At 45.9% G+C, this 27,923-nt stretch overlaps 2 protein-coding genes and 1 long non-coding RNA gene across 4 annotated transcripts in view; 2 read left to right on the forward strand and 1 right to left on the reverse strand.

Annotated features, from left to right (window-relative positions):
• LOC133356227 (lymphatic vessel endothelial hyaluronic acid receptor 1-like) overlaps nucleotides 1-8,666 on the reverse strand; it is a 53,479-nt gene extending 44,813 nt beyond the window's left edge. For both annotated transcript variants that reach the window (XM_061573606.1, XM_061573604.1), the window contains exon 1: nucleotides 8,353-8,666. The gene's annotated coding sequence lies outside the window, so the exon portion shown is untranslated. The remainder of the gene's footprint in view (nucleotides 1-8,352) is intronic.
• Nucleotides 1-27,923, forward strand: part of LOC133356184 (uncharacterized) — a 358,360-nt gene that overhangs the window by 299,738 nt on the left and 30,699 nt on the right. The window lies entirely within an intron of this gene.
• LOC133356226 (basic-leucine zipper transcription factor A-like) lies at nucleotides 3,853-27,635 on the forward strand. The gene is made up of 7 exons (XM_061573603.1): nucleotides 3,853-3,956; nucleotides 22,190-22,363; nucleotides 23,506-23,647; nucleotides 24,391-24,494; nucleotides 25,059-25,371; nucleotides 26,294-26,433; nucleotides 27,200-27,635. The coding sequence occupies exons 2-7, from the start codon at nucleotides 22,252-22,254 to the stop codon at nucleotides 27,589-27,591; spliced, it is 1,203 nt and encodes a 400-aa protein (XP_061429587.1). The 5' UTR covers nucleotides 3,853-3,956; nucleotides 22,190-22,251; the 3' UTR covers nucleotides 27,592-27,635.

The raw sequence follows: 27,923 nt of genomic DNA on the forward strand, positions 1-27,923 counted from the left end.
TACCCTACCCGAAATGAGTGACAAACGGTGACTCACCAGTGATTCACGGCCTACCCGTACCCGTACCCGGCCGCACCAGGGTCGCAAACGGGTACCCGTACCCGTACCCGGTCGGTTACGGGTAGCCGGGTATCGGGTAGGGTACGGGTATCGGGTACCCGGTTGCGACCTCTGGACGACATTGTGTGTGCTATGTGTACTGTGTGTGTGTACTATGTACTGTGTGTGTACTATGTGTCCTGTGTGTGTACTGTGTATGTACTGTGTGTAAACTATGTGTACTGTGTGTGTACTGTGTATGTAGTGTGTGTATACTGTGTGTGTACTATGTGTGTGTACTACTGTGTATGTAGTGAGTCTATACTATGTATGTATACTGTGTGCGTGTACCGTGTGTACTGTGTGTGTACTGTGTGTGTACTATGTACTGTGTGTACTGTGTATGTAGTGTGTGTATACTGTGTGTGTACTGTGTGTATGTACTATGTGTATGTAGTGAGTCTATACTATGTATGTATGCTGTGTGTGTACCGTGTGTACTGTGTGTGTACTCTGTGTACTATGTGTGTGTACTGTGTGTAAACTATGTGTGTGTACTGTGTGTGTACTATGTATGTGTACTGTGTGTGTACTGTGTGTACTGTGTGTGTACTGTGTGTGTGTACTGTGTGTGTACTATGTATGTGTACTGTGTGTGTACTGTGTGTGTACTGTGTGTGTACTATGTGTACTGTGTGTGTACCGTGTGTACTATGTGTGTACTATGTGTGTCTACTGTGTGTATACTATGTGTACTATGTGTACTGTGTATGTAATGTGTGTGTGTACTGTGTGTGTGTACTGTGTGTACTGTGTGTGTGTACTATGTGTGTACTATGTGTACTGTGTGTGTACCGTGTCTTCACGACGAGAGGAAGAATCGTGGGAAAACCAGGAGCAGAGACAACGTGGTGATCAAGCATGGACATACAACACCCACGATCGGTACGGCATGGGGAAGGTCTTCGTTCTACAAATTATTTGATGATGATGTTGCTGCTGCTGCGTTGGCAGTGGTGCATAAGCACAGCTAACCAAACCACTCAGCACACCCGTTAACAGCACTGTGTGGTCTTAAAAGAAAACCAAAATATAACAGACGACGTTCCAGGCAATGGCCCTTCTTTCTAGCACATGAATAAAGAGGCTGGAGAGATAGAGTGGACGATAAGAGTTAGCTACTTGCACTTGATTACACCACGGGCTTTTGATGAGAATTAAAAAAAATTCTGATGACCATATTTGAAATTGGCGTATGAATTGTTACACTGATCGCTACACTAACAGTTACACTAATAGTTACACTAACAGCTACACTAATAGTTACACTAACAGTTACACTAACAGCTACACTAACAGCTACACTAACAGTTACACTAATAGTTACACTAACAGCTACACTAACAGCTACACTAATAGTTACACTAATAGTTACACTAACAGCTACACTAATAGTTACACTAATAGTTACACTAACAGCTACACTAACAGCTACACTAATAGTTACACTAATAGTTACACTAACAGTTACACTAACAGTTACACTAATAGTTACACTAACAGCTACACTAACAGCTACACTAACAGTTGCACTAACAGCTACACTAATAGTTACACTAACAGTTACACTAACAGTTACACTAATAGTTACACTAACAGCTACACTAATAGTTACACTAATAGTTACACTAACAGCTACACTAATAGTTACACTAACAGCTACACTAACAGCTACACTAACAGTTGCACTAACAGCTACACTAATAGTTACACTAATAGTTACACTAACAGCTACACTAATAGTTACACTAACAGCTACACTAACAGCAACACTAACAGCTACACTAATAGTTACACTAACAGTTACACTAACAGCTACACTAACAGTTACACTAATAGTTACACTAACAGCTACAGTAACAGTTACACTAACAGTTACACTAACAGCTACACTAACAGTTACACTAATAGTTACACTAACAGCTACACTAACAGCTACACTAACAGCTACACTAATAGTTACACTAACAGCTACACTAACAGCTACACTAACAGCTACACTAACAGCTACACTAACAGTTACACTAACAGCTACACTAATAGTTACACTAACAGCTACACTAACAGCTACACTAACAGCTACACTAATAGTTACACTAACAGCTACACTAATAGTTACACTAACAGTTACACTAACAGCTACACTAATAGTTACACTAACAGTTACACTAATAGTTACACTAACAGTTACACTAACAGTTACACTAATAGTTACACTAACAGTTACACTAACAGCTACACTAATAGTTACACTAACAGTTACACTAACAGCTACACTAACAGTTACACTAACAGCTACACTAATAGTTACACTAATAGTTACACTAACAGCTACACTAATAGTTACACTAACAGTTACACTAACAGCTACACTAATAGTTACACTAACAGTTACACTAACAGTTACACTAATAGTTGCACTAACAGTTACACTAACAGTTGCACGCAAAGTTACGGAACCAATCCTTTGCTATCGATTATATATGGCAGCGTGGCCTCCGCCGGGGCAACATCATCCAAGCGAGGGCCCTCTTCTTGAGAGGTCTCACGGACACAGCAAAAGTCCACTCGCATTTAAGTGCTGCCCCCTTGTGTGTGCGCGGACACAATGAGGGGTGGCGGCAGAGGTCGCAACCGGGTACCCGATACCCGCACCCTACCCGATACCCGTTTGCGACCCTGGTGCGGCCGGGTACGGGTAGGCCGTGAGTCACTGGTGAGTCACCGTTTGTCACTCATTTCCCAACGTCTTGATTATTCTCACAATTCAAGTTCCTAGAATCAACCCACCCGCGCCTGCAACATGGCTTCATCCCACTGGTCGCAATCGGGTACCCGATACCCGTACCCTACCCGATACCCGGCCGGGTACGGGTAGCCAGGTATCGGGTAGGGTACGGGTACCCGTTTTCGACCCTGGTGCGGCCGGGTACGGGTAAGGAATCAAAACCCGTTTGCGACCTCTGGGTGGCGGTAGTGTAGTTGTTTGAGCGCAGTGCGCTACGGAACCTGAGTGCCGTTCCTCCCCTACCCTGCTGTGTCACTCTCGATCGCTGTCAACAAATTCCTCAATCCCTCGCATCGTGCGTGCCCCTGTTGTTGTAACGTCCTTACCCCGTGCCCCGACAGGACATCTGTGAAGAAAGAGCTTCATAGCTCATCGGATTCCTCCAGCATTAATCAATACCGTATTCTGATTCGGACATCATTCCATCATGTCATCGCCCCGTAAACTACGCCAAGCGACATGAGTGAAGGCGCTCTTATAAACATAAATGAGATTTTTTTTTAAATCACAATCGGTATCACATTGGTAAACGCGACATTTTTAAAACACACATCTGGCTGTGCATATCCCCGGCCACACACGTCCGCCCTCGTGAGTTTGAATCATCATTGCAAGCAGCCTGGGCAGGGCTTTGATGCGTAACTTGGCAGTGAGATTAATCCCACACATGGCTACAATCTAAATACCGTGATACATCATCTCAATTATCGACAACCAATGATCTTTCTTCTTCTTGGTTCTTTCGGTAAAGTCACGTAGAAGGGAAATAATAAAATAATAAAAATATAACATTATAAAATACAATTCTCACGACGTTTCGGCCACAACGCAAGCAGCCGTCCTCAGGTGAAGACCAGGTCTGTCGGAAAGACAGCGTCTGAATGAACACCGCCAAGCTTGGCAGCGTATATTTAAGCTGGGTGGATGAAAGCCTCACCCAAGCCTTCGCAATGCGCCCGGGCCATGCGATGCAACTATTCCGGATCTAGCACCGGAGCCGATTTCGCCGCTCCGTCTCCACGGAGGACGTCTTCTCGGACGAGTTCCCTCCTTGGGCCACCACTCCGCCGTGAGTCTCGACCTCCGAGTTTTCGTCCCTTCGAGTCGTGGACGCATCCTGCCCCCCACTGGCTTGTCTGTGATCTCTCCAATAAGAATCAGTGCTTAATAACGAATTCCAGGCATACAAAAGCCAAATTGCTCCTAATTCCTGCTTGAAAGTCTACATAACCTACTTTCCGACGACGCACGAATGGAACCCAGAAATGCATATCCGATGGAGATTACGTTATTCCATTGTTCCAAAATTATTTTGGGGCTAACCCAGGAAGGGATGCCACCTCGGAGGTACACAAATCCGTGGGCTCTGTCAACTTCCAATAGATGCATGGGCTGGAGGGTGCCACTGATTTAAAAAAAAATCTAGATTTTCTTAACGTCCCAAAAAATTTCCCTGCGGGGATAGCCACCTTCAAAGTGAAGGCGAATGCCTAAAGGAAGGAAAAAAAACCCAGGACGGGTGGCAACCTCATCGCCAAGCCGCTGTCAAAATAACCGTGGCGCTTTCCTCTGTTTGACCTCGCGAGGAGGGGAAAAATAGCTCCGTCTCCCGTGACAACGTCCCTCGCCAATTTCCTCCCCATAACATTGCACGGAAACAGGCACAGGCCTCCACGAAGCAACGCGGCGTTTCCACGAGGTACACTGCGATTTGATGGATATGTGGGTCAAGCCATTGTTGTGTGTGTGTGTATTATATAATAATAGTACAATACTGGCTTTTACCGTATGTGTTTGTGTTGAACTTCTTGCGCACCGTACGTAGCCCACCGTGCTAATCGGAGGTGCGGGAAACTATAATAATGATACTCTTACAGAACCACGGTACTTTAATATGCTTTTTGAAAATGTCTCCCATTTAATTTCGCCACGTCCTATCTTTCCCAAAATGCTTTGCTCGTGTCGTCTCTGCAGTGTCCACTCATTTGATTGTTTTCACAAATTCTTCTACATTAATACACCTCTCACGTGCCTTATAATGGGTTAGTTTATAACAATATTGGCGGTGCACTGGTTAGTGCTATGCACCATGACCTCGGTGACCCGAGTTCGAATAACGGCCACGGCTAACATCAGTGGCGGTGATCTGAATTTATAAATCAATGAACCGTTCCTGGGTGCCACCCTCCCTCCAACCACCCTTCACCCAGAGTGGTGAAGTATGGTCAAACAACCTCCATGACCGACATGACAGGGTTGATGCCTTCATCTAGAAGTGGATTGCAAAAGCGCCGTAAAATATCGTAATTTATTACTACAGTTAGTTCAATGTGTACCGATTCATTGGTCATCGACAATTATCATGCTGCTTCCAACATTATCAGGCGGCCCTGTGTCGATCCAGCGAAACCACTCCAAAGGCTGTAACCGATCCAGTCGAATCGGCACCACGTGCGTGGAAAAAAAAAGTAGCTCTGCTTGATTTCAGTGTCAAATATTATTAAACGCTGCACTGTACACTACGTACAATTTAAACAATGAAAATACTGCACGTACATACATCACCCCGTGATGCAGTCTTCGAGATTGGAGTGGTACGGCACAGTAAAATACAGTGACTTTTTACTGTTAGGATGTTTATTTATGCCAATTTCGCATAGGAAACTAATTTAAAACACATATAACAACACCTAAAAAAACGTCATACAAGAATGTGCAAAAATAAAGTTTTTAAAATTATAATTAGTGATTATCCGGCGTGTTTGATCATCCCCCCAAACCCCTCTCCCCGAATAATCGATGATCTACTGTATTTTCTTTTTTTTCAAAAGATTCCAAGCAGACAATGTTGAAAGGGGGAAATTAAGGTGTCATCAGCTTGGGTGAATGCAGGAGACAACAGCTGCCAATGCGAACAGGTGACACTCCAAATCGCAGTTTCATTCACCGATCTCGATTTGTGGTGTGCAAGGTTTGGCAGAGATATTTTCTGATTTGCCGAGCTGGGCATAGCCAACTAAAATGTTGTTAGTTTATGAAATCAAGGCCTGCTGTTCGTTAATGAAATGTATCCCTGCTATTAGTGAATACGAAATGAAGTCCTGTTGTTAGTTAATACATTTACACCCTGGTAGTTAATTACATTAAGTTCTGCTATTAGTTAATGGAATTTACCCCTGCGAAATGTTGATGACATGAAGCTCTGTTGTTAGTTAATGAAATGAAGCCCTGCTATTAGTTAGTGAAATGAAGCCCTGCTATTAGGTGATGAAATTAAGCCCTGTTGCTAGTTAATGAAATGACGTCATGCTATTTTAATGAAATGATGTACTGCTATTAGTCAATAAAATGAAGCCCTGCTATTGGTTATTAAAATGAAGCCCTGCTATTGGTTATTAAAATGAAGCCCTGCTATTGGTTATTAAAATGAAGCCCTGCTATTGGTTATTAAAATGACGCCCTGCTATTGGTTGTCAACAGTGGCTCTCTTATTGATAGACTCATCCCCATCATATGAATGTAGAATTCCCACCACTGGCTCGATGCTGTAAATATATGAGCACTACCTCGACACTCACTGGAGCAAGAAATCCATCTGACTTTCGACTTATAACTATCAAAATTGCAAAACTACTGTAAATATGTGTATTGTGGTTGCATTGCGTAGCAAAACCCATACTCCCAGAGAGGAAGTGAATTTGAGCTCTGGGGCAAATCCCATGAGGACGAACACGCGTCTGGAGTTTCTTAGCAAGGGTTGAATCATCGCCTCTTCTCGCGCACAAGCACACACGCATCCAGCCGTCTCTGCCGGGGAGAGGAACTGTTGGGGCCTCAGTGGGAATAGACTTGTAACATTTGCAAAAATACATCCACTTGACCGTGATGCACAGTCATGTGCTGGGAAGGCGACCTTTGAAATGTAATCCGTCTCTGATTTCTGACTACTTGCAGGTTCTAAAAGTGGTGTAATGTTAGAACGTACTTGGCCTTGTCAGGGTAACGCAGATTCATGGAACTTACACCAATATGTTCTCTCAACTCAAAAGTGATTTGTTGATTGGGGATCATCTCCCGTTTACCGCCCCGGGCGAGTGGTGGAAATTTAACATTTCTATAGGGAGGGGTGGGGTGCGAATCGATCCAAAGCACAACCACTGTTAACTTCGCTATAGCGTGGTAGTGATTTTAATTACCCCCGATAGGATGATGGGACTTAATCAGCCCCCAACCAGGAATTGAAATCACAACTTTCCGATTGATGAGCCGCTCGCTTTACTGCTCTGCCACGTGGCCGCGATGAATCAATTGGATACGGCAGTTCCGGCAAATATGTTTCGAACATCACAAGCAACTGTGTTTTTTGTTGTATCCATGGCACACCACGAGATGGGGAGTTGAGTCAAGGATACAATGGGAAAATCAAAAGTAAAGAGAGAAGACAGAAGAGAAAGGATGATAAACGAGAGGCCGATGATGGAGAAAGAGCCGAGAGATGGGAGCTAAGGGGTCGGGGAGAGGTGAAGATGAGGGAGGAGGCTACAGCAGGGCACGTCCACGCTGCTGCTGCACGGAGCGGCGTCTGTGTTCACAGCGGGCGGGTGCGAGAGGGGAGGGGCTCAGAGTGGGGGTGGCCACACGGAAGCCACGTGATTCACGGGCAGCTTGAGATGAGTTTACTATACTGCATGGATATTGTATGCTGTCATGTACAGTGAGGGAAAAAAGTATTTGATCCCCTGCCGATTTTGTATGTTTGCCCACTGACAAAGAAATGATCAGTCTATAATTTTAATGGTAGGTTTATTTGAACAATGAGAAACAGACTAACAACAAAAACATCCAGAAAAACGCATGTCAAAAATGTTTTAAATTGATTTGCATTTTAATAAGGGAAGTCCTCACTGTACGTTGTACACCGACGTATTCATTTATGTGGCTGCGTGACAGAGAAGCGTACAGCAAACATTTGGAAGTTTACAAGTTCAAATCCCATTTGAGGATCAAATGAGCCCATCATCTCTCCAGGGTCGATAATCGAGTACCATTTTGTAGGAAATCGGTATGTGATCGCTCATGTGACTACACTCGCCCCCGCCAAAGGAACATGGCATTTCCACCACCACTTCTATGTTATAGTCAGATGAGTACCACCCACATTTTCAACAAGAAACCACGACCACCAACATCGATTACGATCTTCTGAACCGGTCCCAGGCCTCCCCTAAGTCGACTCAGTCTTAAATGAGTTTCTGGTGCTGTGTATGAACAAGGCAGCTGGACGTGGTGCTGCCCCGCCCCCCCCCCAACCCCCCAACTCGTGTGCCGTGCCGGTCTTCACCACAGTCGCTCGCTAAAAGTCTGCGAAGGCTACTTACTAAGCACACGAGGGGGTCTTAGTCTTGTCATTGTCAGCGCACATGCGGTGTGGGATTGTGGGATGCGCGTCTCGACCGGCAACTCACAGTTGGGAGCGACTTCTGCAGCAGTAGAAGCGGCAGTGGTGGACGTGCAAGAGGCAGAACATCAGCAGGGCCCTCGAACACTCGAGGACGACGACGCCGTTGGGCATGTTGACCGATGTCCGCCTGCACCTTACATATATATGTAACGCACGTTGAACTTCTTTCGCACCGCACGTAGCCCGACCGTGGATATTTGAGCGAAGATGCAAAAAGGCACTCAGAGTAAAGTGAGAAGTCTACTCGGGTCGAGACGACGAACATCGCCCAGCGCGCAGCAGCTGTCAAGGGAGCGTACCAGTGGCGCAGAAGAGCACGGAGCGAGCTCGCGTGAGTGAGCGGCTAGCGGGGGGATTGGGGTGGGGAGAGGATTCGTCCAGCGGAGTGATGCCGAGGGAGGTGGGAATGGGGGCGGGGGGGGCGTCAACAGCCCCCCCCCCATTCACCCACAGACCCCCCCCCCCAACCACGCCCGCCCATTCCGTCCGGTTCCACCCAAACGGACGCTCGGTCCGCAGTGGAGAGATGGGCGTCGCCCTGACTCACACCACCCCCCCCCAGGCCGCCACTGACCCCCTCCCACACCGACCCCCCTCGTACTCAGAGCGCAGAGCCCCCCCCCCCCCACCACATTAAGGCGCTTTTAGTGAAGATCCGAGACGCGGACCCTTTAAGGCCAGCTGGCACGCCTGGGTTAAGGTCAACAACTCGCGATCCAATGCTGGATGGGTGGTGATGCTGGCACAGTGGCAGTGGTGGGTCAGTTAGTAGTTCTGGCTCAGTGGTAATGTCTCGGTGATAGTGCTGGCTCAATGCTGGTTCAGTGGTCGTGCTGAATCAGTGGTAATGTTGTCTCAGTGATAGTGCTTTGCTTAGTGGTAATTCCATGGTCGTGCTGGCTTTGTATCCCACTGGGATTTTTGCACACAGCGTTGGTGTACGGTGATTTTTTCTGCAATATTTTGCTGTCTTTTCTTGGATTTTCTGTTTGCACTTAGTCACATATTCACTTTAAGATGTTTTTTGTTCATGTTTTTGTTTGTTGCGGTTGCACCTGATTCAAGAGCCGAATGGCTCACAGGGCTATACCTAATAAACGCACTTGAACGTGTGGTTATGTTGGCTCAGTGGTATAGTGCTGGCCCATTGGATACTCCGAAGTCAAACGTATATTGCCCCCCTCCCTCCCCTCGTAGCGAGATGCCAGGAGAGAGATACAGACGAGAGATAAATTGGTTGTTACATTTACGAGGATCTGAATTGGAGCTGATGTTTCGTGAAGCTGTATAAAGCACTGCGTGTGCTCGTTTTATTTTTTGGGGGGAGGGAAGGGTCATTAATTCTGCGGCCCCTTGAGCTGATAGGGACTCTACGCTTTTATTTAGTTTGCGTTGTGCCTTAGCATCGCCACTGCTCTGGCCGAGTGACACAGTGGTTATAATTCGCCACTCGCAATCGGAGAGTTTACGTATGTATGTGTGTACATTGAACTTCTTTTCGCACCGTACGTAAACAACCGTGCTAATCTATTAGGTATAGCCATGTGAGCCATTCGGCTCTTGAATCGGGTGCAACCGCAACAAACAAAAAACAAAAACATGAACAAGAAAACATCTTAAAGTGAATATGTGACTAAGTGCAAACAGAAAATCCACATCAAACTAAACAAAAAATATCAGTTCTACAAAAATGAGTTTTCAGTCTACAAGGCGGTTCACGTACCTTGTGACCTACATTTAATTCTCAAACTTTTTAAAAGTAAGGTTTATTTCAAGCAGTAATGAATATGCAAAGAACGTTTTTTAGAGGTCATTTTAAGTTTTCAAATTAATTTTAAACCTAGTTTATTCAAAAGTGCATAGCTCTGCTGGCTTCATAATATCGGAAGGAAAGAGCATTCCAGACGGTCGCAGAAGCGCATCTGAATGCGTGTGATGCAGTTGTGAAGTTGAGTACTGTACTAGGTAGGGAATTTAGAATTAGAATATTTATTAAGACTGGAGGAATCCGATGATCTGTGAAGCTCTTTTTTACATATGTCCAGTCGGGGCGGGTCAGAAATTTACAACAACAAACAATTCGAAAACGTGATAGGAGTGAAAAGTATAGGAAAAGTAATCAAACGGTAAGGAGATGTCAGGGTGGCTCAGAACTTAGAGCAGTCCTGGGCTGGCACTGCTGGAATTGTGGCTTTGAATCTGGGCGCATCTGCCCATGATTAAATAGGGTGATCCTTAAATGTGTAATGCGAGCGAAAATGGGGTTGTTGCTGGCCTCGAGTCCAATCACGCGGCCCGGGGCATTGGGGGGCGGAGCCTGGTCTGCGGGGTGTGTGGGAGAGGCCACCGTTCACCTCGGCTCCAATGGGAGACGAGGTGAATGGGGGCGGAGCCAGCGGGGTAGTATGGGAAGGCCGGATCTAACGATCCGGAAGGGGAGGAGTCAGGGTCACGTGGTGGGAATGTATATAAGTGGGAGCCCGGAAGAGATCGGGGCAGTCGGGGAAGTTAAGAGGCTGAGCCACGTTGGGTGGTGAGGAAAGATCTGCGCCATCGGCCACATGGATGAAGGACCTCAGCACGCCGTCGGCCTGCGGAGTGCGGAGTGCGGGAATAGAGGAGCTAACGGAGGAGCGTGCGGGGCACGCGAGAGAGAGCGTGCGTAGCACGCGAGAGAGAGAGAGCGTGCGTGGCACGCGAGAGGGAGCGTGCGCGGGGCGCGCGTGAGACGACACTGGTCCGAGAGGAGGCCAGTGGGGGTGCGGAAAAGAACCTGAATAAAAGACAAACGGAGACCAGCATCGCCTGACGGAGTCTTTTATTACAAATGTAACGAGTTCATGGTTTCAACCTGGGCGCACACACAAGACAACCCCGTTTTGACCGCACACACACACAAAACTGATATCCCATATACTAGGGCGCCACGGTGGCTAGGAGATGTTATCTCCCCAGCTTGGTGTCCTTGAGGTCGTTGGTTCGATCACAACCCTGATGCCTGCTGTATATTTGGAGTTTGCGTGTGTCTATCCTCGTGGTCGCGTGGATTTTTCTCCAGGTCTTCCGGTTTTGTTCCTCCACATTTGGAATCAACATGCGTTTCGAGTATTTGTCTGCTAGAAATTTCCACATGATAAGCCACTTCGTTGAGATATCAATTGTGACCAGGTCGCTTCTGAAAAAGAGCTATATAGCTCAGTGGGCCTTACCTGGTTAAATAAAAAAATAGTTTAGTTTTAAATAGCTTAGTTTAAATTTGGTCTTTCACTTAATTTGGAAGGAATTCCAGCGGTCGGGGTTAAAACAACACGCTCGTGTCGACTGTGATGCTGTGAATATATCTGTAGCAAGCAGGGCGCGTGGGAAAGTGCAGTCAGACTCGTGGCTGTGAATCTCTCGCTTAAGAAGGGAGACGCTTTGACTTTTAAACCTTTTACTTGAAATCATGGCATACGCCCACAAGGCATCAATCATCGTAATCGTCCGTGATCTCTCCACCACTGAATTAAGGTTTCCCCAAGCTGTCGTCATCTCTCACAGCTCTGCCATGCGATGATAATATCTATAGGTCCGGCGCAGGCGAGCTGATCTGCATGCAAATCCTCATGCGCGAAAGTTCGCAGGATTTATAAATCGTGGAACCGTGAGAGATTGCGGAGCGCCATGGGGAAGGCCTTCATCCAGCAGTCGATAGATCATGGCAGCTCATGATTGATGATGATAAATGAGATAAATCCTCTTGAGATTACTTATTCATTTTGAAACAGCTTAAGTGAAATTGGTACAACAATAAACGTTACTACCTATGTATGTTGATCTTCTTTCGCATCGTACAAAGCAAACAGTGTTCATCGAAGGTTACAGTATTATTTATTTTAGCACTTTCTTAGACGTTACAAAAGCGACACATTTATCTGGGTGGTTACCAGCAAATAGCAACATGCAATTCGGGCCCATTTTTATTCCAACTCTTCCAGAGAAATAGATTTAAACGCTCACGAGATAACTTGGCCTGAGAACTACGAAAAGTTAAGAGTGCAGAGCGAGCTTCTAGAATCTCGTCAGGGGCTGTACAGTACACAATTTAAAATCGTCGACACTCCCTCCACCATTGCTCTGGGACATTTTCATCCCAACAGTGGCCGTGTTTGTCCACGTGTGTGCGTGTGTGTGCGCCCAACACGCGCGCGTGTTTTCAGACTCCATTCTCTACTTGTTGCGCTGTTTCGTCCGCACGTTTTGGTACCTTGCTGACCTGGTCAAGGAGCATAAACCATCACGCGAACTCCGGTCATCCTCGCAGCAGAAGCAGCTTTTGGCTGGCCATCAAACAAACGGTCAATGCGCGCTTTCAGATGCACTTCTGCGGCCATCTGGAACGCTCTATGTACTGTTAAACCATTTGGATTGGAAACTCGTTTCTTTAGAACTGCCTTTTGTGATTAGTTGTCTTAGCCAGCACCTCCAATTCACACGGTTGGATACGTACGGTGCAAAAGAAGTTAAGCATACATCACTATATACTGAAATACTATACAGTACACTATACACTACACCACTTTACTAGATTGAAAACTCTTTTATTTAGAACTTATTTTTGTGTTTAGTTTGTTGTCCTTCCCCCGCACCTCCGATTAGTACGTTTGGCTACGTACTAACACCGTTTTGAGACTAGGCTCTGGTCTAACACCGTTTTGAGACGAGGCTCAAAAGAAAGCTGTCTCTGGTGTGAACCAATCAGTTTCAAAGACAATGCATATATGATCAGAGTACGTTTTTGTTTGCATTCTGACCACAAGTATTGTGGTTAATACAGACATGATTCCTTATACAAGGTTTCAGTTTGGTGTTTTAACATCTTACCACCTGTTTTGTTGCCAGAAAAAAGGGGAAAACCTATTCTCAAACATACGCAATCAAGTCGTTGCGGGGTCAAACGTGTCAACGCGCTGACTGGACGATGTGAAAGGAATGTTGCTGGATTTCCATCCTCCTATTGCTGAGCTTCATCACTGCTCCCACGGCAGAGCGTGTCCCCGCTGGGACGGGACCCTTACCAAGGAGCACGCGGTCCGCTTTGAACCGCATCCAAACATCGCACGGCAGGTGCGGCACAACCACCCGTGGGTGATACCGGTGGGAGATGAAAAGCGCCCCCCCCCCCCCCCCCTAGATTTGAAGCTTTCGTGACTGCAAGGATTCATATTGTTAGGTTTTTTCGGTAAAGTCACGTAGGTAAAAATTTAAAATTAATAAAAAATAAAATTAAAATCACGACGTTTCGGAAGCAACACAAGCCTCCGTCTTCAGGTGGAACAGTCACAGCACGATAGCTGTATCAAGTGAGTTATTTTTTATTTTACTTTTATTAATTTTAATTTTTTACCTACGTGACTTTACCGAAAAAACCTAAGAATATACGTCTCCCCCCACCCCGCTCCCCTTCCACAGTGCCCACGGTGCGACCGTGGTTGTCAGAGCCAAAAAACACGGAACGCATCGTTCAGTAATGCCCGCGCTCCGCTCAATAGCCAGCAACGTCTCAGACATTCACAAACATCGCTCCCGCGATTTCAGCCGGATCACCTCTACATAACAAAAAGGCTCAGTCCCTTTTACACGCACCTTTACATCATCCGCACCTAGTTTACACAACAAAGGCTCATTCCTAACAGCGTGCTTCAGCCGCACCGAACCTCACAACAATAATATTCAGGGCCTACCTTGGCTCCTCCCACCCTCAACCAGTATATATATACAAATACTGTTTCTTGGAATTTCTCTCACTTGATACAGCTATCGTGCTGTGACGGTTTCCACCTGAAGACGGAAGCTTGTGTTGCCTCCGAAACGTCGTGATTTTTATTTTATTTTTATTTTACTTTCATTAATTTTTAATATCGCTCCCGTATCCCTCAACTGGCTCAGCAGCAACATCGACCTCAACATAAATACAGTAATGCTGTTAAGCAGACCTAGATGCAGTACACACAGAGTGCTTGCCACAAATGAACCACAATACCTCGCTGGTCTCGTCGAAGAGCATAACCCATCACGCAAACTCCGGTCATCCTCGCAGTGACGGATTTTGGCTCGCCATTGTGCAATGACGGTCACTGCATCGCGTGGCGCTTTCAGATGCGCTTCTGTATCAGTCTGGAACGCTCTTCCTTCCGATATTAAGAAGCCACTGGAGCTATGTTATTTTAAATATAGATTGAAAACTCATTTCTTTCGAACTGATTTTTGTGTTAAGTTTATTGTCCTTCCCCCGAACCTCCGATTAGCCACGGTTGGCCACATACAGTACGAAAGCAGACCAACAGCAATAAGTGTATGTGGTCACTGCAATGGTGATTCGGCGCTTGGGAGTTTGAACTTCTGTGGTTCAAAGTGACATTTGGTGGTGCAGGGCCGGCCCCAGCATGTCCTTTAGAGCCGGCGCAGCTACTAATCGCGGAAGCATACGGGCGAGGAAGACGCAGCCTCATTTTGACTCGCAGTCGAAGCTCAGCGTATAAGTTCCACGTGATTTTGAGTTGAGACACACGCTTCGTGTTTTGCACTATGTCTGTTTGCACGAGCCAATGACAATAAACAGGAAAGTTAAATAAATGTTGGTAGCCTCGGGCCTGTGATAGCGTCCAATAAACAAGCACAACGTTTCTCTCTCCTCTATTCGCATCAATATCCAGCCACGACGTCAGCAGAAATAAAGCTTTGCGTGCAGAGCACAACATTTTTGGCGAGCTCACACGCAAAAAAACAAAGATACTCTTCTAAACCTAAGTTAGATTATTGGGGAAAACGGCCATTGAGTGCCTCTTTGGGCCGGATTGAACATGGAACGTTTAGGGTCATTGCCTTCCTATTGTAAGAATGGACAGTGCTCCGTTTAGGCTGAGTCACCGTAGAGGAGGCCAATGCCATACAGAAATACCAATGTCCCTCGTGTGCTAGACCAAAAAATAGAACCAAACATTGATGCAATTGCAACGACGTACAGTATTGTAACGTCACTGCTCTACAAACTCACACAAGTTGTGGTCCCTTACAAAGATAAAGATCCCCAGTATAGCCTGAACAGAATGTTGGGGCAAGTTCTGTTAGCGAGCACCTATCAAGGCCGGCACGGCACACGTGGGTTTCGGTAGCCAGCACCACGTCCGGCCGCCTTTGTCTCCCTAGTGGCGATGTTTATATACCTCAACAGATACTCATTTAAGGCCGAGTCGACCTAGGGTTTGTTCTGATAAATATTGTTACTGGTGTTGGCCGTGAGCGGGAATTGAACTCCGGTCTCCGGGTTCGCAGTGCAGCGCGCTAACCGCTACACTACCGCTCCCCACTCACCCAGTAACACTCACCAGAGGTCGCAACCGGGTACCCGATACCCGTACTCTACCCGATACCCGGCTACCCGTACCCGGCCGGGTACGGGTACCCATTTGCGACCCTGGTGCGGCCGGGTACGAGTACGGGTAGACCGTGAGTCACTGGTGAGTAACTGTTTGTCACTCATTTCCAAACGTCTTGTCTCTTCTCACAATTCAAGTTCCTAGAATCAACCCACCCGCGCCTGCAACATGGTTCATCCCAGAGGTCGCAATCAGGTACCCGATACCCGTACCCTACCCGTACCCGGCCGGGTACCCGGCCGGGTACGGGTAGGGTACGGGATACGGGTACGGCCGGGTACGGGTACCCGTTTGCGACCCTGGTGCGGCCGGGTACGGGTAAGGAATCAAAACCCGTTTGCGACCTCTGACACTCACCCACTCACCCAAGAGGATTGCTACCCGTCCGGAATTGAGCCAGTCAATCATGGGATTTGACATGTGTTCGAGTGGCAACAGGAATGGATTTGTGCTGAGAACCGGCACACGTATTGCGTTGTATGTATGTTGAACTTTTTTCGCACCGTACGTAGCCAAACGTGATAATCGGAGGTGCTGAACTTGTATGACAGTTTACAGCACAGTTTTGACAGAACCAGTCCGGCTGAGAAACTGGTCTGCAGGGTTTGGTCTGCGATAAAGGTGGCAAATCGAGCTTGCGACTGATGGAATCCATGACGGAGAATCCAACTCAGGAGGATATTTTTTTGTAGCACCATGCACGAACGACTGCACCAAAACCACCGCTCCTAACGCACACACACACAAGCAGAGGGACAGCGATGTTTGGAATAAATTTGAAAAAATCCACAGCTTTTGCAGAAAGTCAGCTGGTGTTGTTGTTGGCCGAGTGGGAATCACTGAAGGCCTGCATTAGGCCAATGACTTCCTCTTGAGATTAAACAGCAGAGCCCTGCCAGCCTCTTGTATTTTATTGAATGTTTGGACACTGACACAGAACACTTCGCTTTGTTCACTCTGCCAACACTCCACGTGCGCTTGGGACTGCCGTTATCATAACACATCAATGGAACCCCCCCCCCCCCCACAAACTATAAAGAACGTGATAAGAATGGTAAGTCTTCTTGGTTCTTTCGGTAAAGTCACGTAGAATGGAAATAATAAAATAATAAAAATAAAACATAAAATAATTCTCACGACGTTCCGGCCACAACGTAAACGCAAGCAGCCGTCCTCAGGTGGAGAACAGGTCTGTCACGTCGTGAGAATTATTTTATGATGTTTTATTTTTATTCTTTTATTATTTCCATTCTACGTGACTTTACCGAAAAAACCAAGAATATGAATCCCTGCAGTCACGAAAGCTTTAAAGCGAAAAGAATGGTAAGCTTTGCTTGTAAATGCGCAGCTCTGCAATTGCCTGCTCACGCCACTGCTGTCTGAAGGGTGTCCAACTACATAAAGCTCCTCCAGAGGGTGTCTTGGTCTACTCTTCCACACTGGCCAGTGCGTCTTGGACGAGGTAGAACTACCCACACTTTACCCCACCACACTCGACCTGCCGATCGACCCTGGAATACACATTTATAAACTAGACTAAACTATACTATGAGACCTCCTTTACCAATGGCAAAATAAAGTGATAGGTTTTTACCCTTTCAACTGGTACAAAAACTGCCTTGTATAAAGGTGTCAGTTGTTGTACCAGTTGAAAGGGTAAAAACCTATCACTAGACTAAACTATGTTCATTTTACCAGGTAAGGCCCACTGAACTGGATAGCTCTTTATTCCGAAGTGACCTGGTCACAAGTGACAGACCAACAAAGTGGTTCATCGTGTGTAGATTAATAGCAGTCATATACTCTAAACGCGCCTTTCTAAACGTGGAGGGGAAAACCGGAGGACCCACAGAAAAATCCATGCGACCACGGGGAGAGAGACACGCAAACTCCAAATATAGAGCAGGTGTCAGGGTCGGGATCGAATCCACGACCTCCTGCATACCAGGCGAGGTAGTTAACATCTCATAGCCACCGCGGTGCCCCAGATGAGAGAAGGGGTGATATGGGAGGCTTTAGAGGACTAAGATAGACAGCCAGTAAGATTGGGAAAGTAGAGAGGAGTGGACGCGAGACTAGAGGCAGGAGAGGACGATAAATATTATTTTATTTATTTACTTTCTACGTGCCTTTACCGAAAGAACCAAAGAGTACACAGTGGACAATGTCAATTGCGATCCACTCGTGAAATGTCCCGTTTAGCCGAAGCCAGTGGCCTCCTTTCAGTCCAGACACTCCCCTTTTTGTAAAGTATCAGAAACTATCTAAAGCGAACGAAAGCGTGTACAGTATTTGCAAAACAAAACAAATATTTTAAAGACATCTATACATGACACACAATCATTCTACACACCAAACAGCCGATGGGACGTTAATCATGCAGCACTAAACAATTCAACAGACATCCTCTTCCTAAGCTTTGCTCATTTAGAACATCTATTAAGAGAGCGCAATGTTTTAAATTGCGACTGACAGACAAGCTCTTACAACCGTACTCAATTTAAGAACCGTGCCATTAAGACATAGAAGATTGCAAGTTAGATCGTGCGCTTTTGTCGCGAACTGCTTGGCGTTGTGGACCCGCGTTCAGCGATTGTGAAGACAAAGCTTATTAGATAATATAGGTTTTTTGGGTTAGGAACCGTCCATAAATGACGTCACGCGATTGTGGACGATTTTTGACCCCCCCCCCCTCGTCACACGGCGTCACAAAAAGTCAGACCCCCCCCTCAAATATGACGTCACAAAGCTCTGCCCCCCCCCAAAAAATAAAACATGCTTCAAATCGCTTTAAACTATTGTCATTGCAGTACGTATTTAATGTGGCGCTGCACTCTGATGTTGTAGGAGAAAACATGTATTAAAAAGTCTATTCAATTAAGTAGAACGTGTTGCCTATATTTATTTAAAGTTGCGCATTTTGATGTGACGTCACATTTCTCAAACCCCCCCCCCCTCGTCACACATCGTCACAAATGTCTGACTCCCCCCGCCCCCTCCCCAGGTGCGTGACGTCATTTATGGACGGCCCCTTAGATTGCGTAAATATTAATCCCGCCACCACCCGACACAGCTAATTAGTAAGGGTTGTAACGTAAACAGAACTTGCCAATTCGTTCCTAGTACAGCACACCGGTGTGTTGGAGAGCAAATACACAACATTTACAATCCGAGTACGACGTCTCGCCAGCCATTACAACTAGCTTCGTCAGGCGACAGCCAGATTTGTGGAGAAATTCTATTTTGTTCCTTAAATAGACGGATAGATGTGATGATATCTTGTGAGTTGCGAAGGGGGGGGGGAGATGAAAACGTTAACTACAAATGGGTATCCGTTGCCGGCTGGGTTATTCATACGGTAATCAGCGTACATTATGCATGCACGTAGTTGCGGCTTAAACGCCACATTCATATTTACGCGATTTAACCCAACATACGGATATTGTATTTTGATTTAAAGCTTTCGTGACTGCAGGGATTCATTTTCTTGGTTCTTTCGGTAAAGGCACGTAGAAGGGAAGTAATAAAATAATAAAAATAAAACATAATAAAATAATTCTCACGACGTTTCGGCCGAAACGTCGTGAGAATTATTTTACTATGTTTTATTATTTATTATTTAATTACTTCCCTTCTACGTGACTTGACCGAAAGAACCAAGAAGATACGGATATTGGTCGCGAATGCCACGTGTTAAACCAAAGCTTCATAGAGCGGTGAGGGGGGGGCGGAGCGAGCGTGGGATGGGCGTGGCCTGCGGGTGTGTGACGTCATTGATTTAGCACCCGCCCCCACACGTGACCGCGCTCAACGGTGACGACACGCAATCATCACGTGCGCGCCTCGAGTCCACGTTATTGCTGGTTGACAGGACGGGAGCCTGTTGTTTGTCGAGGGCTAATCAAGAGTTGTAAACATAAAGGAAGGATTGATAATGGAGCTTCTTAGGACCTACGCAGGTACCGGCGCGTGTGTGTTTGTGTGTGCGCAAATGTGTTGGTATACAGGAGGTCGTGCTTTACATACAACGTGAGATCGAGTGTATTTGTGTGCACGTGTTTGTCTCTGAATGTCTGTGTGTGTGTGTGTCTTTGTATTTCTCTGTGCATCCGTGTTTTGTGTGTGTGTATGCATGTCTCTGGGTGTGTTATGCTTTTATGTGTCTTTATGTATGTGGATGATTTGCGTGTCTCCATGTTTGTGTGTCAATGTCTATTCGCGGATAATATGTAATTTTTTTCACGTGACTCCTCCTCTTTTCCTCAAAATTCACCGATTATAAGGTTCCGTTCCACAAAAATGTATAGAATATGAATCCGCAGATAATCCTCGGTAATGGGCGTGGCCTGCGGGTGTGTGACGTCACATCATTAAGCCCCGCCCCTCACACGTGATCTCGCTTCATGGTGACGACACGCAAAATCGTAATCACGCACGCTGCTAATCCACGTTATTGCGGATAAAGAGTTTTAAACATGAATGATTTATTCAGGGGCTTCTCAGGGCCTACACAGATACCGACGCGTGTGTGTTTCTGTGTACATAAGTGTCTGGCCATGAAAACCACTGATAATGTTGCTTTACATACAACATAACAGAGTGTCTGCACACACTCAATGTTGCTCAACCATATATCTCAGGCGTCTCAGTGGTCTATATGTGTCTCTCGCCATCTCTGTTTTGTACTTTACCTTTCTCTACTTATCCCTATGTGTGTCTCTAAGTCCAGTACCTGCATCTCATCTGTTTGTGTCTCTGTATGTCTGTGTCTCTCGATGTCTGTATTGGTGTACTTGTGTGTGTCTCTGAATGTCTCCATGTTTCTGTGTGTGTCTCTCTGTATTTCTACGTGTATCCATGTCGTTGTGTGTTTATTATGCATGTTTCAGTGGGTGTGTTCTGTCTGTTTTTGTGTCTTCACGTATTTTCGCGTGAGTCCATGTTGGTGTATCTGTATCTATTCGTGGATAATATGATGTATGTTTCACGTGAATCTTATCCGCAAAATTCACGGATAATAGGGTTACATAATACGATGTACTCTTGGATTCCTTCCATTCCTTGGCTGCTACACCACTAATATTTTCGACCTTTATCCGTAATTTCTTATGGTGACAGGTCCTGCCAAAGCCCACCAAATTGTTGTAATTAGTTGCATATGGGGTGCCCCACCCCATGCATAGCAGTAATCACAATCTGGAAAATACCAATTAATTTCAATTACCAATTAACCTGACGTTTTTAGACTATGAAAAGGCATTCTACTCAGAAATAGCAATATCCATATTAGGAGGGAAGTCAGACAAGCTGACACTTTTCCCAGAATTATTCATAGTGAAATTAGGAAGATATTATTTAATTGTAGAAACAAACACATACAGTAGAACCCCACTTAGCGACCACCCCTGTTGACAACTAATCGCTTAACGACATGCCTCCATAGAGCCCATTGTGTATTATATAGTGTAGTGTATAGTGTAGTGTATAGTAGTGTAGGGCCTCCATAGAGCCCAATGTTTCGATTTAATAATAAAATAATTCTCACGACGTTTCGGCCACAACGCAAGCAGCCGTCCTCAGGTGGAGAACCGGTCTGTCGAGAAGACAGCGTCTGAATGGACTCTGTCTTCTCGACAGACCTGTTCTCCACGGCTGCTTGCGTCGTGGCCGAAACGTCGTGAGAATTATTTTATTATGTTTTATTTGTATTATTTTATTATTTTCATTCTACGTGACTTTACCGAAAGAACCAAGAAGAAGAGCCCAATGTGTTCGCTTACCGACCATTCCTATGTTAACGATGGGCGTACGACGAGCACGTGACCGCTCATTTCAGCCAATCGGCAAGCTTCAAAGTGATCTGACCAGGCCTCGGCCAATCAGCAACGTCTATTCATGAGCATTGGGAATTGTTTACATTTGGTGTTGGCTGCCTTTGAAGTGGAAACATATCTTTTGAATTCTTGGTGTACTTTTTTACTGATTGGCCGTGTCGGGTGGTGGAGGGTTACGACACATTTATAAATAACGCGATCTAAACCCAAAAACGTTGATTATGAATACTTTATTTCCTATACTCGCTTCACGACCAAATCACTTAACAACCGGTTTCATAGAACCAATTACCGTCGTTAAGATGGGTTCTACTCTTTTTATGAATGGAGAAAATATAAACCATCTCGTCCCCGTCATAAGAATGTGTAATAGCCTCCTTTGGCTCAGGGCTGTAAACGGGAGATGATCACTGCACCCAATTATCATTTTAACAGGAACTCAGTTTGGCCCAACATTTCTCATTCTCAGAGATGTTATTTTGAAAAATAACCACCTAAAAACTATAAGTCGCAAAAAAAACTGCTGTATTTATGCTACTCACCACCTCTTTCTAACTAACCCTAATCCTTCCCTTCTCTATGGCTGCAGGATTCCTGCTTAGCACGAAACTGGAGCCAAAGGATGTGCAAATCGTTAAGACATATGTAATTATGGAGAAATATATCGGGTGGGGGCTGAATTTCGTACAGTGTGGAGCATATATACAACTGGTTTCACTTACTCCTGGAAGTTTTGCTCAACGAACCGCAATACTGCAGCCAGGTAAGACACTGCACACATGCACGGGCCAAGCAAGTACTGTGATATGAGGTGTAGGGATGGCCATTATGTTTTTTATGTTTTTTTTTTAAACAAAAGTACATCAGACGTGGCAAAGTGGTTCAGAGGTCAGAACACTGAGCTGAGAGTCTTTGAGATTTTGAATTCAGATCTGGGTTTCAGCTGCCTGTGACTTAAACAGGTTTGGTCTCAGCTAATTCAACAATGATGACATGTTTGGCAACATCATGTGAAGTTTGGTGTTAAAATTATTCTGATGAAATTCGAGCACAGAGACTGATAGGGCAATTTCTAATAGTGGGCACCTATGAAAAGTTGTACATTGGCATGGTGAGCACCTCACCCAGCCACATTTGTATTCCCAATGCTGATGTTTACACAATGCACCAGGTGCTCATTTAAGATGGAATTGATCTCGGAAAGGCCCAAAACACCGTTTAGATATCATTCATTACAGATGATGTCACTGGATTTATGGTGCAGTGCGTAAATCCCTGCTCCACTTCTCCAAACACGTGGCAGTTTCCATTCCACACGACACTTGTGTGAGGCTATATGTATTTCAAGGTCGTTGTGTCCACACAACAACATCACCCGGTATTCGCAACTAAGCGGCAGTGACATCACCACGGCGCCGGTGCCAGGCCAGGTGCAATTTAAGGCCATGTTAAGTGTCGAAGGTTAGCTGACAGGAGGTCACCTGACACAACCAGGTGCCATGGTTTGACTGAGATGACTGGCAGATGCACCAGCTGTGTTGCCTCCTGTGCCAACGTGCGCATTTTAGCTGCCTGGCACTCTGCTAGTCATTGTGAGCGTCGCTCCTCTGCCCTCCGTTGTTGTTGGAGGGCGACTGCCTCCAACTGCCTGGGTAGCGTCCTTCATGAGCTTCCTTCATAGAGGACGATCTTGAGTTTGGCCAGTAGGCGTCATAACACTTGTCCTCTGGGGCCTCCAGCATGAGCTTATTTCAGCGTTTCCACCGTGGTGCTTGGTAGAACAAGTGCAAGGTGGAGGGCTTAGCAGCCCCTCGCACACACATGTCCATACAAAGACGTACATACAAGCACATGCACAAACATGAGCTAATAGCAGATGAACGTTGTGTCCATTTCACTCGACAGGAGATGTGCTGTTCAAGGTGGAGAAGGCCAAAATGCTGGGCTACAGACTCAAACACATGTCATCCATGGTGAACGCGATAAAGACTGGTACTATTATACTCGTCACTGTGTACAGGAACTTCATCACACTGCTGGGGCAATGGTACGTACGATCTATGCCAACAGACAGGACCCTGTGTCCGTTATATTTGTATTTTCTTGAAATAACAATGACACAGATATACCAAGAAAAAGGAAACCCACTCCCAAATTTTAACAAATGAGCATTGCGGGAAGACTTACTCACCTGTTAACTGTGTCACCACGCTGTGCAGACATGTTATGCACCAAGCAGCCCCAGTATTGCACATTAACTGCAGTAGAATTAGATTTCACCATCCATAATTGGCTTGTGATTTCAGATGATGTCAGTGGTGTTTTCGCCTTACCCTTAAAATGTTTTTTTTTTCTTTTTGCATATGAACACTAACTCACGCATTTCATTCCCATGCTCACCTGTTTAATATATTTGAATTTGAAATTATCGTAGCACTACCTAGCGGAGGTTTTAAAATAATATTTGGCATAGATATAAAATCCTTTTCTCTTGATTTTCCACGCAAGATAATCCTCCCTTGCACCATGATCACCAAAACTGAAAGGTGGGCATTTCCTGAAAAGCGGGCATAGCCAAGTGCCAAATGTGCGGTTGGGATTAAAGGTATGGAATTGGGAGGTCACATACCCCCTGTCAACTTAGTGAATTGGTTAGGTTCATTGGGTAGACAAGTCCTCGTGGCTGCTTGGCTAGTTGATTGTGACTAGTTACTTGCCCGTTTACTCCATTCTATTGCAGAGTTCATCCTTTTCACATTCTTGCCACTTTTATTTTTCGTGTGTTCACAGCACCACCAATACCACTGCTGCTGTTGCTGCTCGGGATAATGACCATGCGACCAGGGCATGCACGTGCCCGCGGTCCAGGCAGACCCACGACTCGCTGGTGAAGGGTAAGTAGCAGACAGCATTGCCAACTCGGGGGAAGAAGGGGTAGCCAGAATGTATTCATTAAACGTTGGAAACTATTTTTTCTATATATTTCTTATTATTTATGATCTTACCTTACTTAAACACAAGATCACAATATAGTCAATCAGAGTGCTGAAAGAAGGAGGAAGATACATAGTTTGTCTTGTAATATAATGAGTGCGGATGGTAGAGCTCAGGTAACGGTCAACCTAGTCAATTGAGTCCTTGCTATGAGCACAGGTATTAAGATGTGAACTTTATGAGAACTGTGGCCGTGGTAATACCTCTATATTAATAATGAGGAAACGAATGAATGACAAAGGATTGCTGGCATAAATGAATGAGCGCCGCAAGATTAATCAATCAAAGTGCTTCGTGGTGGATCTATTGATCAGGGTTGGGGGCAGGAATTAGGTGACCTTACCAAAGAAAATTCCAACGTTTGCCAAAAGATATTTTGAACATCAATGCAATCATCGCTCTGTGCTTGTGTTTCCAATACTGACCACTGTCCGTTTAATCTCTCTCCGCTCTTTCTCCCACAGTGTCCCCACGGAAGCTATCCAGGCAGACCATTGGACCGTCTGCTCACAGCAATGTGGCACTTCACAGGAAAACCTGTGTAGGCCACAATGAAGAGGAGCAGTTTAAAAAAGACTCACAGGAGCAGCAGCAGCCACATCAGCAAAAGCAGAAAAAAACAATTCAACTTCAATTCATGCGCATTGGCCATGAGCGCACTGTGGAAATTTACATCCCAGAGCCCATGGCCGGGTCGACTGAGTGCACCTGCTTGGGACAGGAGGTGGAAAAGGAGGCGGTCACGGTGCAGTCCCGGAAGAAGGAAGTCATCTCGGAGTGAGTAAAAGCAAGCGCAGTGAACAATCTGCAGATGCGTTGCCACTGCAGCTGCACAAACGCACAATCAACAGACGCACGGCTAGCGGAGAGGGATTCTAGCCCGGCACAATCAAGGGGCAGGTCAACGCCGCTGTCCAAACGGACGAGCTGGCCGTTGATCCACCGTGGGATGCCGTGAGCTGGGACAACTCGGGCAGCCGTTCCAGCAGCAGTGACAGGGACATAATGGTACTGAGAGTGAGCTGGGATTGATGTATCTCTTTTGACAGCAAGGCTGTGCTCACCTCAGCGGACACAGAGGCGAATTCGAGACGTCATCCCGGAATCAGACCAACCCTCTCATTGAGTTTTCATCCCTAGCCCGTTTAACGAGCGATAATGGTCTGGGTTTTCTCAGAGGAGAGAGACATTGGTGACGATCTGACATGATTGGCACAATAACGCCTTAAACCCTTGATCAAAAGGGGGTGGTTGGTGAACCCTGACGTTGCCAGAAACCCTGGAGTGTCAGATCGCAGTGTAGGTTAAGTAACGAGTGATGAACACAACGCAGGGATAAACAATCGTGAAAGGGCTGCTACAAAGTGTTTTGAGGAAGAGGTTGGCTTGCATCGTGATTATAACTTGGGAAAACCTCCAGCTCCATATGAATGGCAGTTGTGTACGGTTGTGGCATGGTTTTTGTGGATAGTGGAGGTTCTTGAGTGGTTGTGGCTAGCTATGGTGCTTTGCTGTAATAATTGCGATGGCCTTTCTCACATTGTAAACATAATTTATGGTGAACATAATTTATTCCACTATATTCAACTATGATAAACTAGTAGTTGATTACAACTAGCTACTTGCCCCTTATTCTGCATTCTATTGCAGAGTTCAGCCTTTTGACATTCTTGCCGCTTGTTGTTTATTGTGTTCACAGCAAAGAAGATGCCACCATGACTGCCCTGAGCACCGCCACCACCACCACCAATGTCACCGCCACTGCTCCGGACAATGGCCTTGCCACCAGAGCAAGCATGTCCCCACAGCCCAGGGAGTTCCACAACTCGCTGATGAAGAGTAAGTAGCAAACGGCATTGCCAACTCGGGGGAGGAGGGGGCAGACATAATTAATTGTTTAAACGTTTGAAACAATTATATGACGGAAACAGTTTCAAAGTTGTTTCTGTGTTGCACTGTGAATTATGAGCCGCGGCTATCATGAGTGGTGAGTGATATTTAGAACAGATTCCAGGTTGCATTTTGCACCCACCTGCAGTGACGAGCACAGTGACGAATGGTAAAATACTTCCAATGACTTTCGTGGCATTGGGGGAGGTGTTTTTCATTAAGTAATGGATTGACAAAGGGATGTATATTTCTTATTATTTATGATCTTACAACAGACTTAAACACAAGATCATAAGGTAGTCAAACAGAGTGTGGAAAGAAGGAGGATAGTTTGTCCTCGAATGTAATGTGTGTGCATGGGGGAGCTCAGGAGACGGTCAACCTAGTAAATTGAGTCCTTGACATTAGCAGAGGTATCAAGATATTAGATTTATGATAGCTATGGCCGTGGTAATAACTATCCATTGTTGACGAGGAAGCTAATGAACGACAGGATGGCTGGCATGAATAAATGATCGTCACAGCATCCATCAATCAAAGTGCTTCGTGGTGGATCTATTGGTCAGGGTTGGGGGCAGGAATTAGGTAACCTTACCAAAGAAAATTCCAACGTTTACCAAAAGCTATTTTGAACATCGATGCAATCAACGCTCGGTGCTGTTTTTCCAATATTGACCACTGTCGGTTTCATCCCTCTCTGCTGTGTCTCCCGCAGTGCCCGCTGGGAAGCTGCACACGTGGGCTCTCCAAAGCCACCTCCTGTACAAGAGCAGCCGTGCAGTCCTCGAGCAACAGGAGCTCAAAGAATGTGCACAGGAGCAATGGCATCGTCAGCAGCAGCAGCAGCATATTCAGCGCAGCTCGTTGAGACAGCAACCGGCATGGGAGCCGGCACGCGAGCCGGCACGCGAGCCGGCACGGGAGCAGCGTCATCATCATCAGCAGCAGCAGCAGCAGGAGCTTATTCAGTGCAGCTCGTTGAGACAGCAACCGGCACGGGAGCCTGCACAGGAGCCGGCACGGGAGCCGGCACGGGAGCCGGTCGCCGCCAAGATCCACAAGAAGAAAGGCCTCTGGAAGCGACTTAGGACATTCTTCCGCCGATAAAAAATAATTTTTCCAGAGACCTGTTCGCATCTGAAATGGATGTGGATACAGGCACATTTGTCAATGTGATTTGTAAATATTTTTCATCATGTATCAAGAGTTAAGATTATAATGTACATATTTATCGAGGTACTGTTTGTTGCGAATGTAAATAAATATTCTGATTCTGACTTACCGTGAGTCCTGATGCTGGCTTTATTGTCGGAAGGGGTTCAATCAGTCAACACAATTGTACACACGGGGCAGGCATGCACATGCACACATAAAGAGATACACGGGGCATGCACGTACAAATGCGCTACTGAGTGACGGTGATGTTACCACACTGCCTG

The sequence above is a fragment of the Lethenteron reissneri genome, chromosome 53 (assembly GCF_015708825.2).
Source record: "Lethenteron reissneri isolate LAM-NWPU_2019-01 chromosome 53, ASM1570882v1, whole genome shotgun sequence".
Lineage (NCBI taxonomy): Eukaryota > Metazoa > Chordata > Hyperoartia > Petromyzontiformes > Petromyzontidae > Lethenteron > Lethenteron reissneri.

Coding starts and splice junctions, on each gene's coding strand:
- LOC133356226 (XM_061573603.1), top strand. CDS start 22,252: ATGGAGAAATATATCGGGTGGGGGCTGAATTTCGTACAGTGTGGAGCA. Junction 25,372..26,293: donor AAGAAGGAAGTCATCTCGGA/GTGAGTAAAAGC, acceptor TTGTGTTCACAG/CAAAGAAGATGCCACCATGA. Junction 26,434..27,199: donor CCACAACTCGCTGATGAAGA/GTAAGTAGCAAA, acceptor TGTCTCCCGCAG/TGCCCGCTGGGAAGCTGCAC.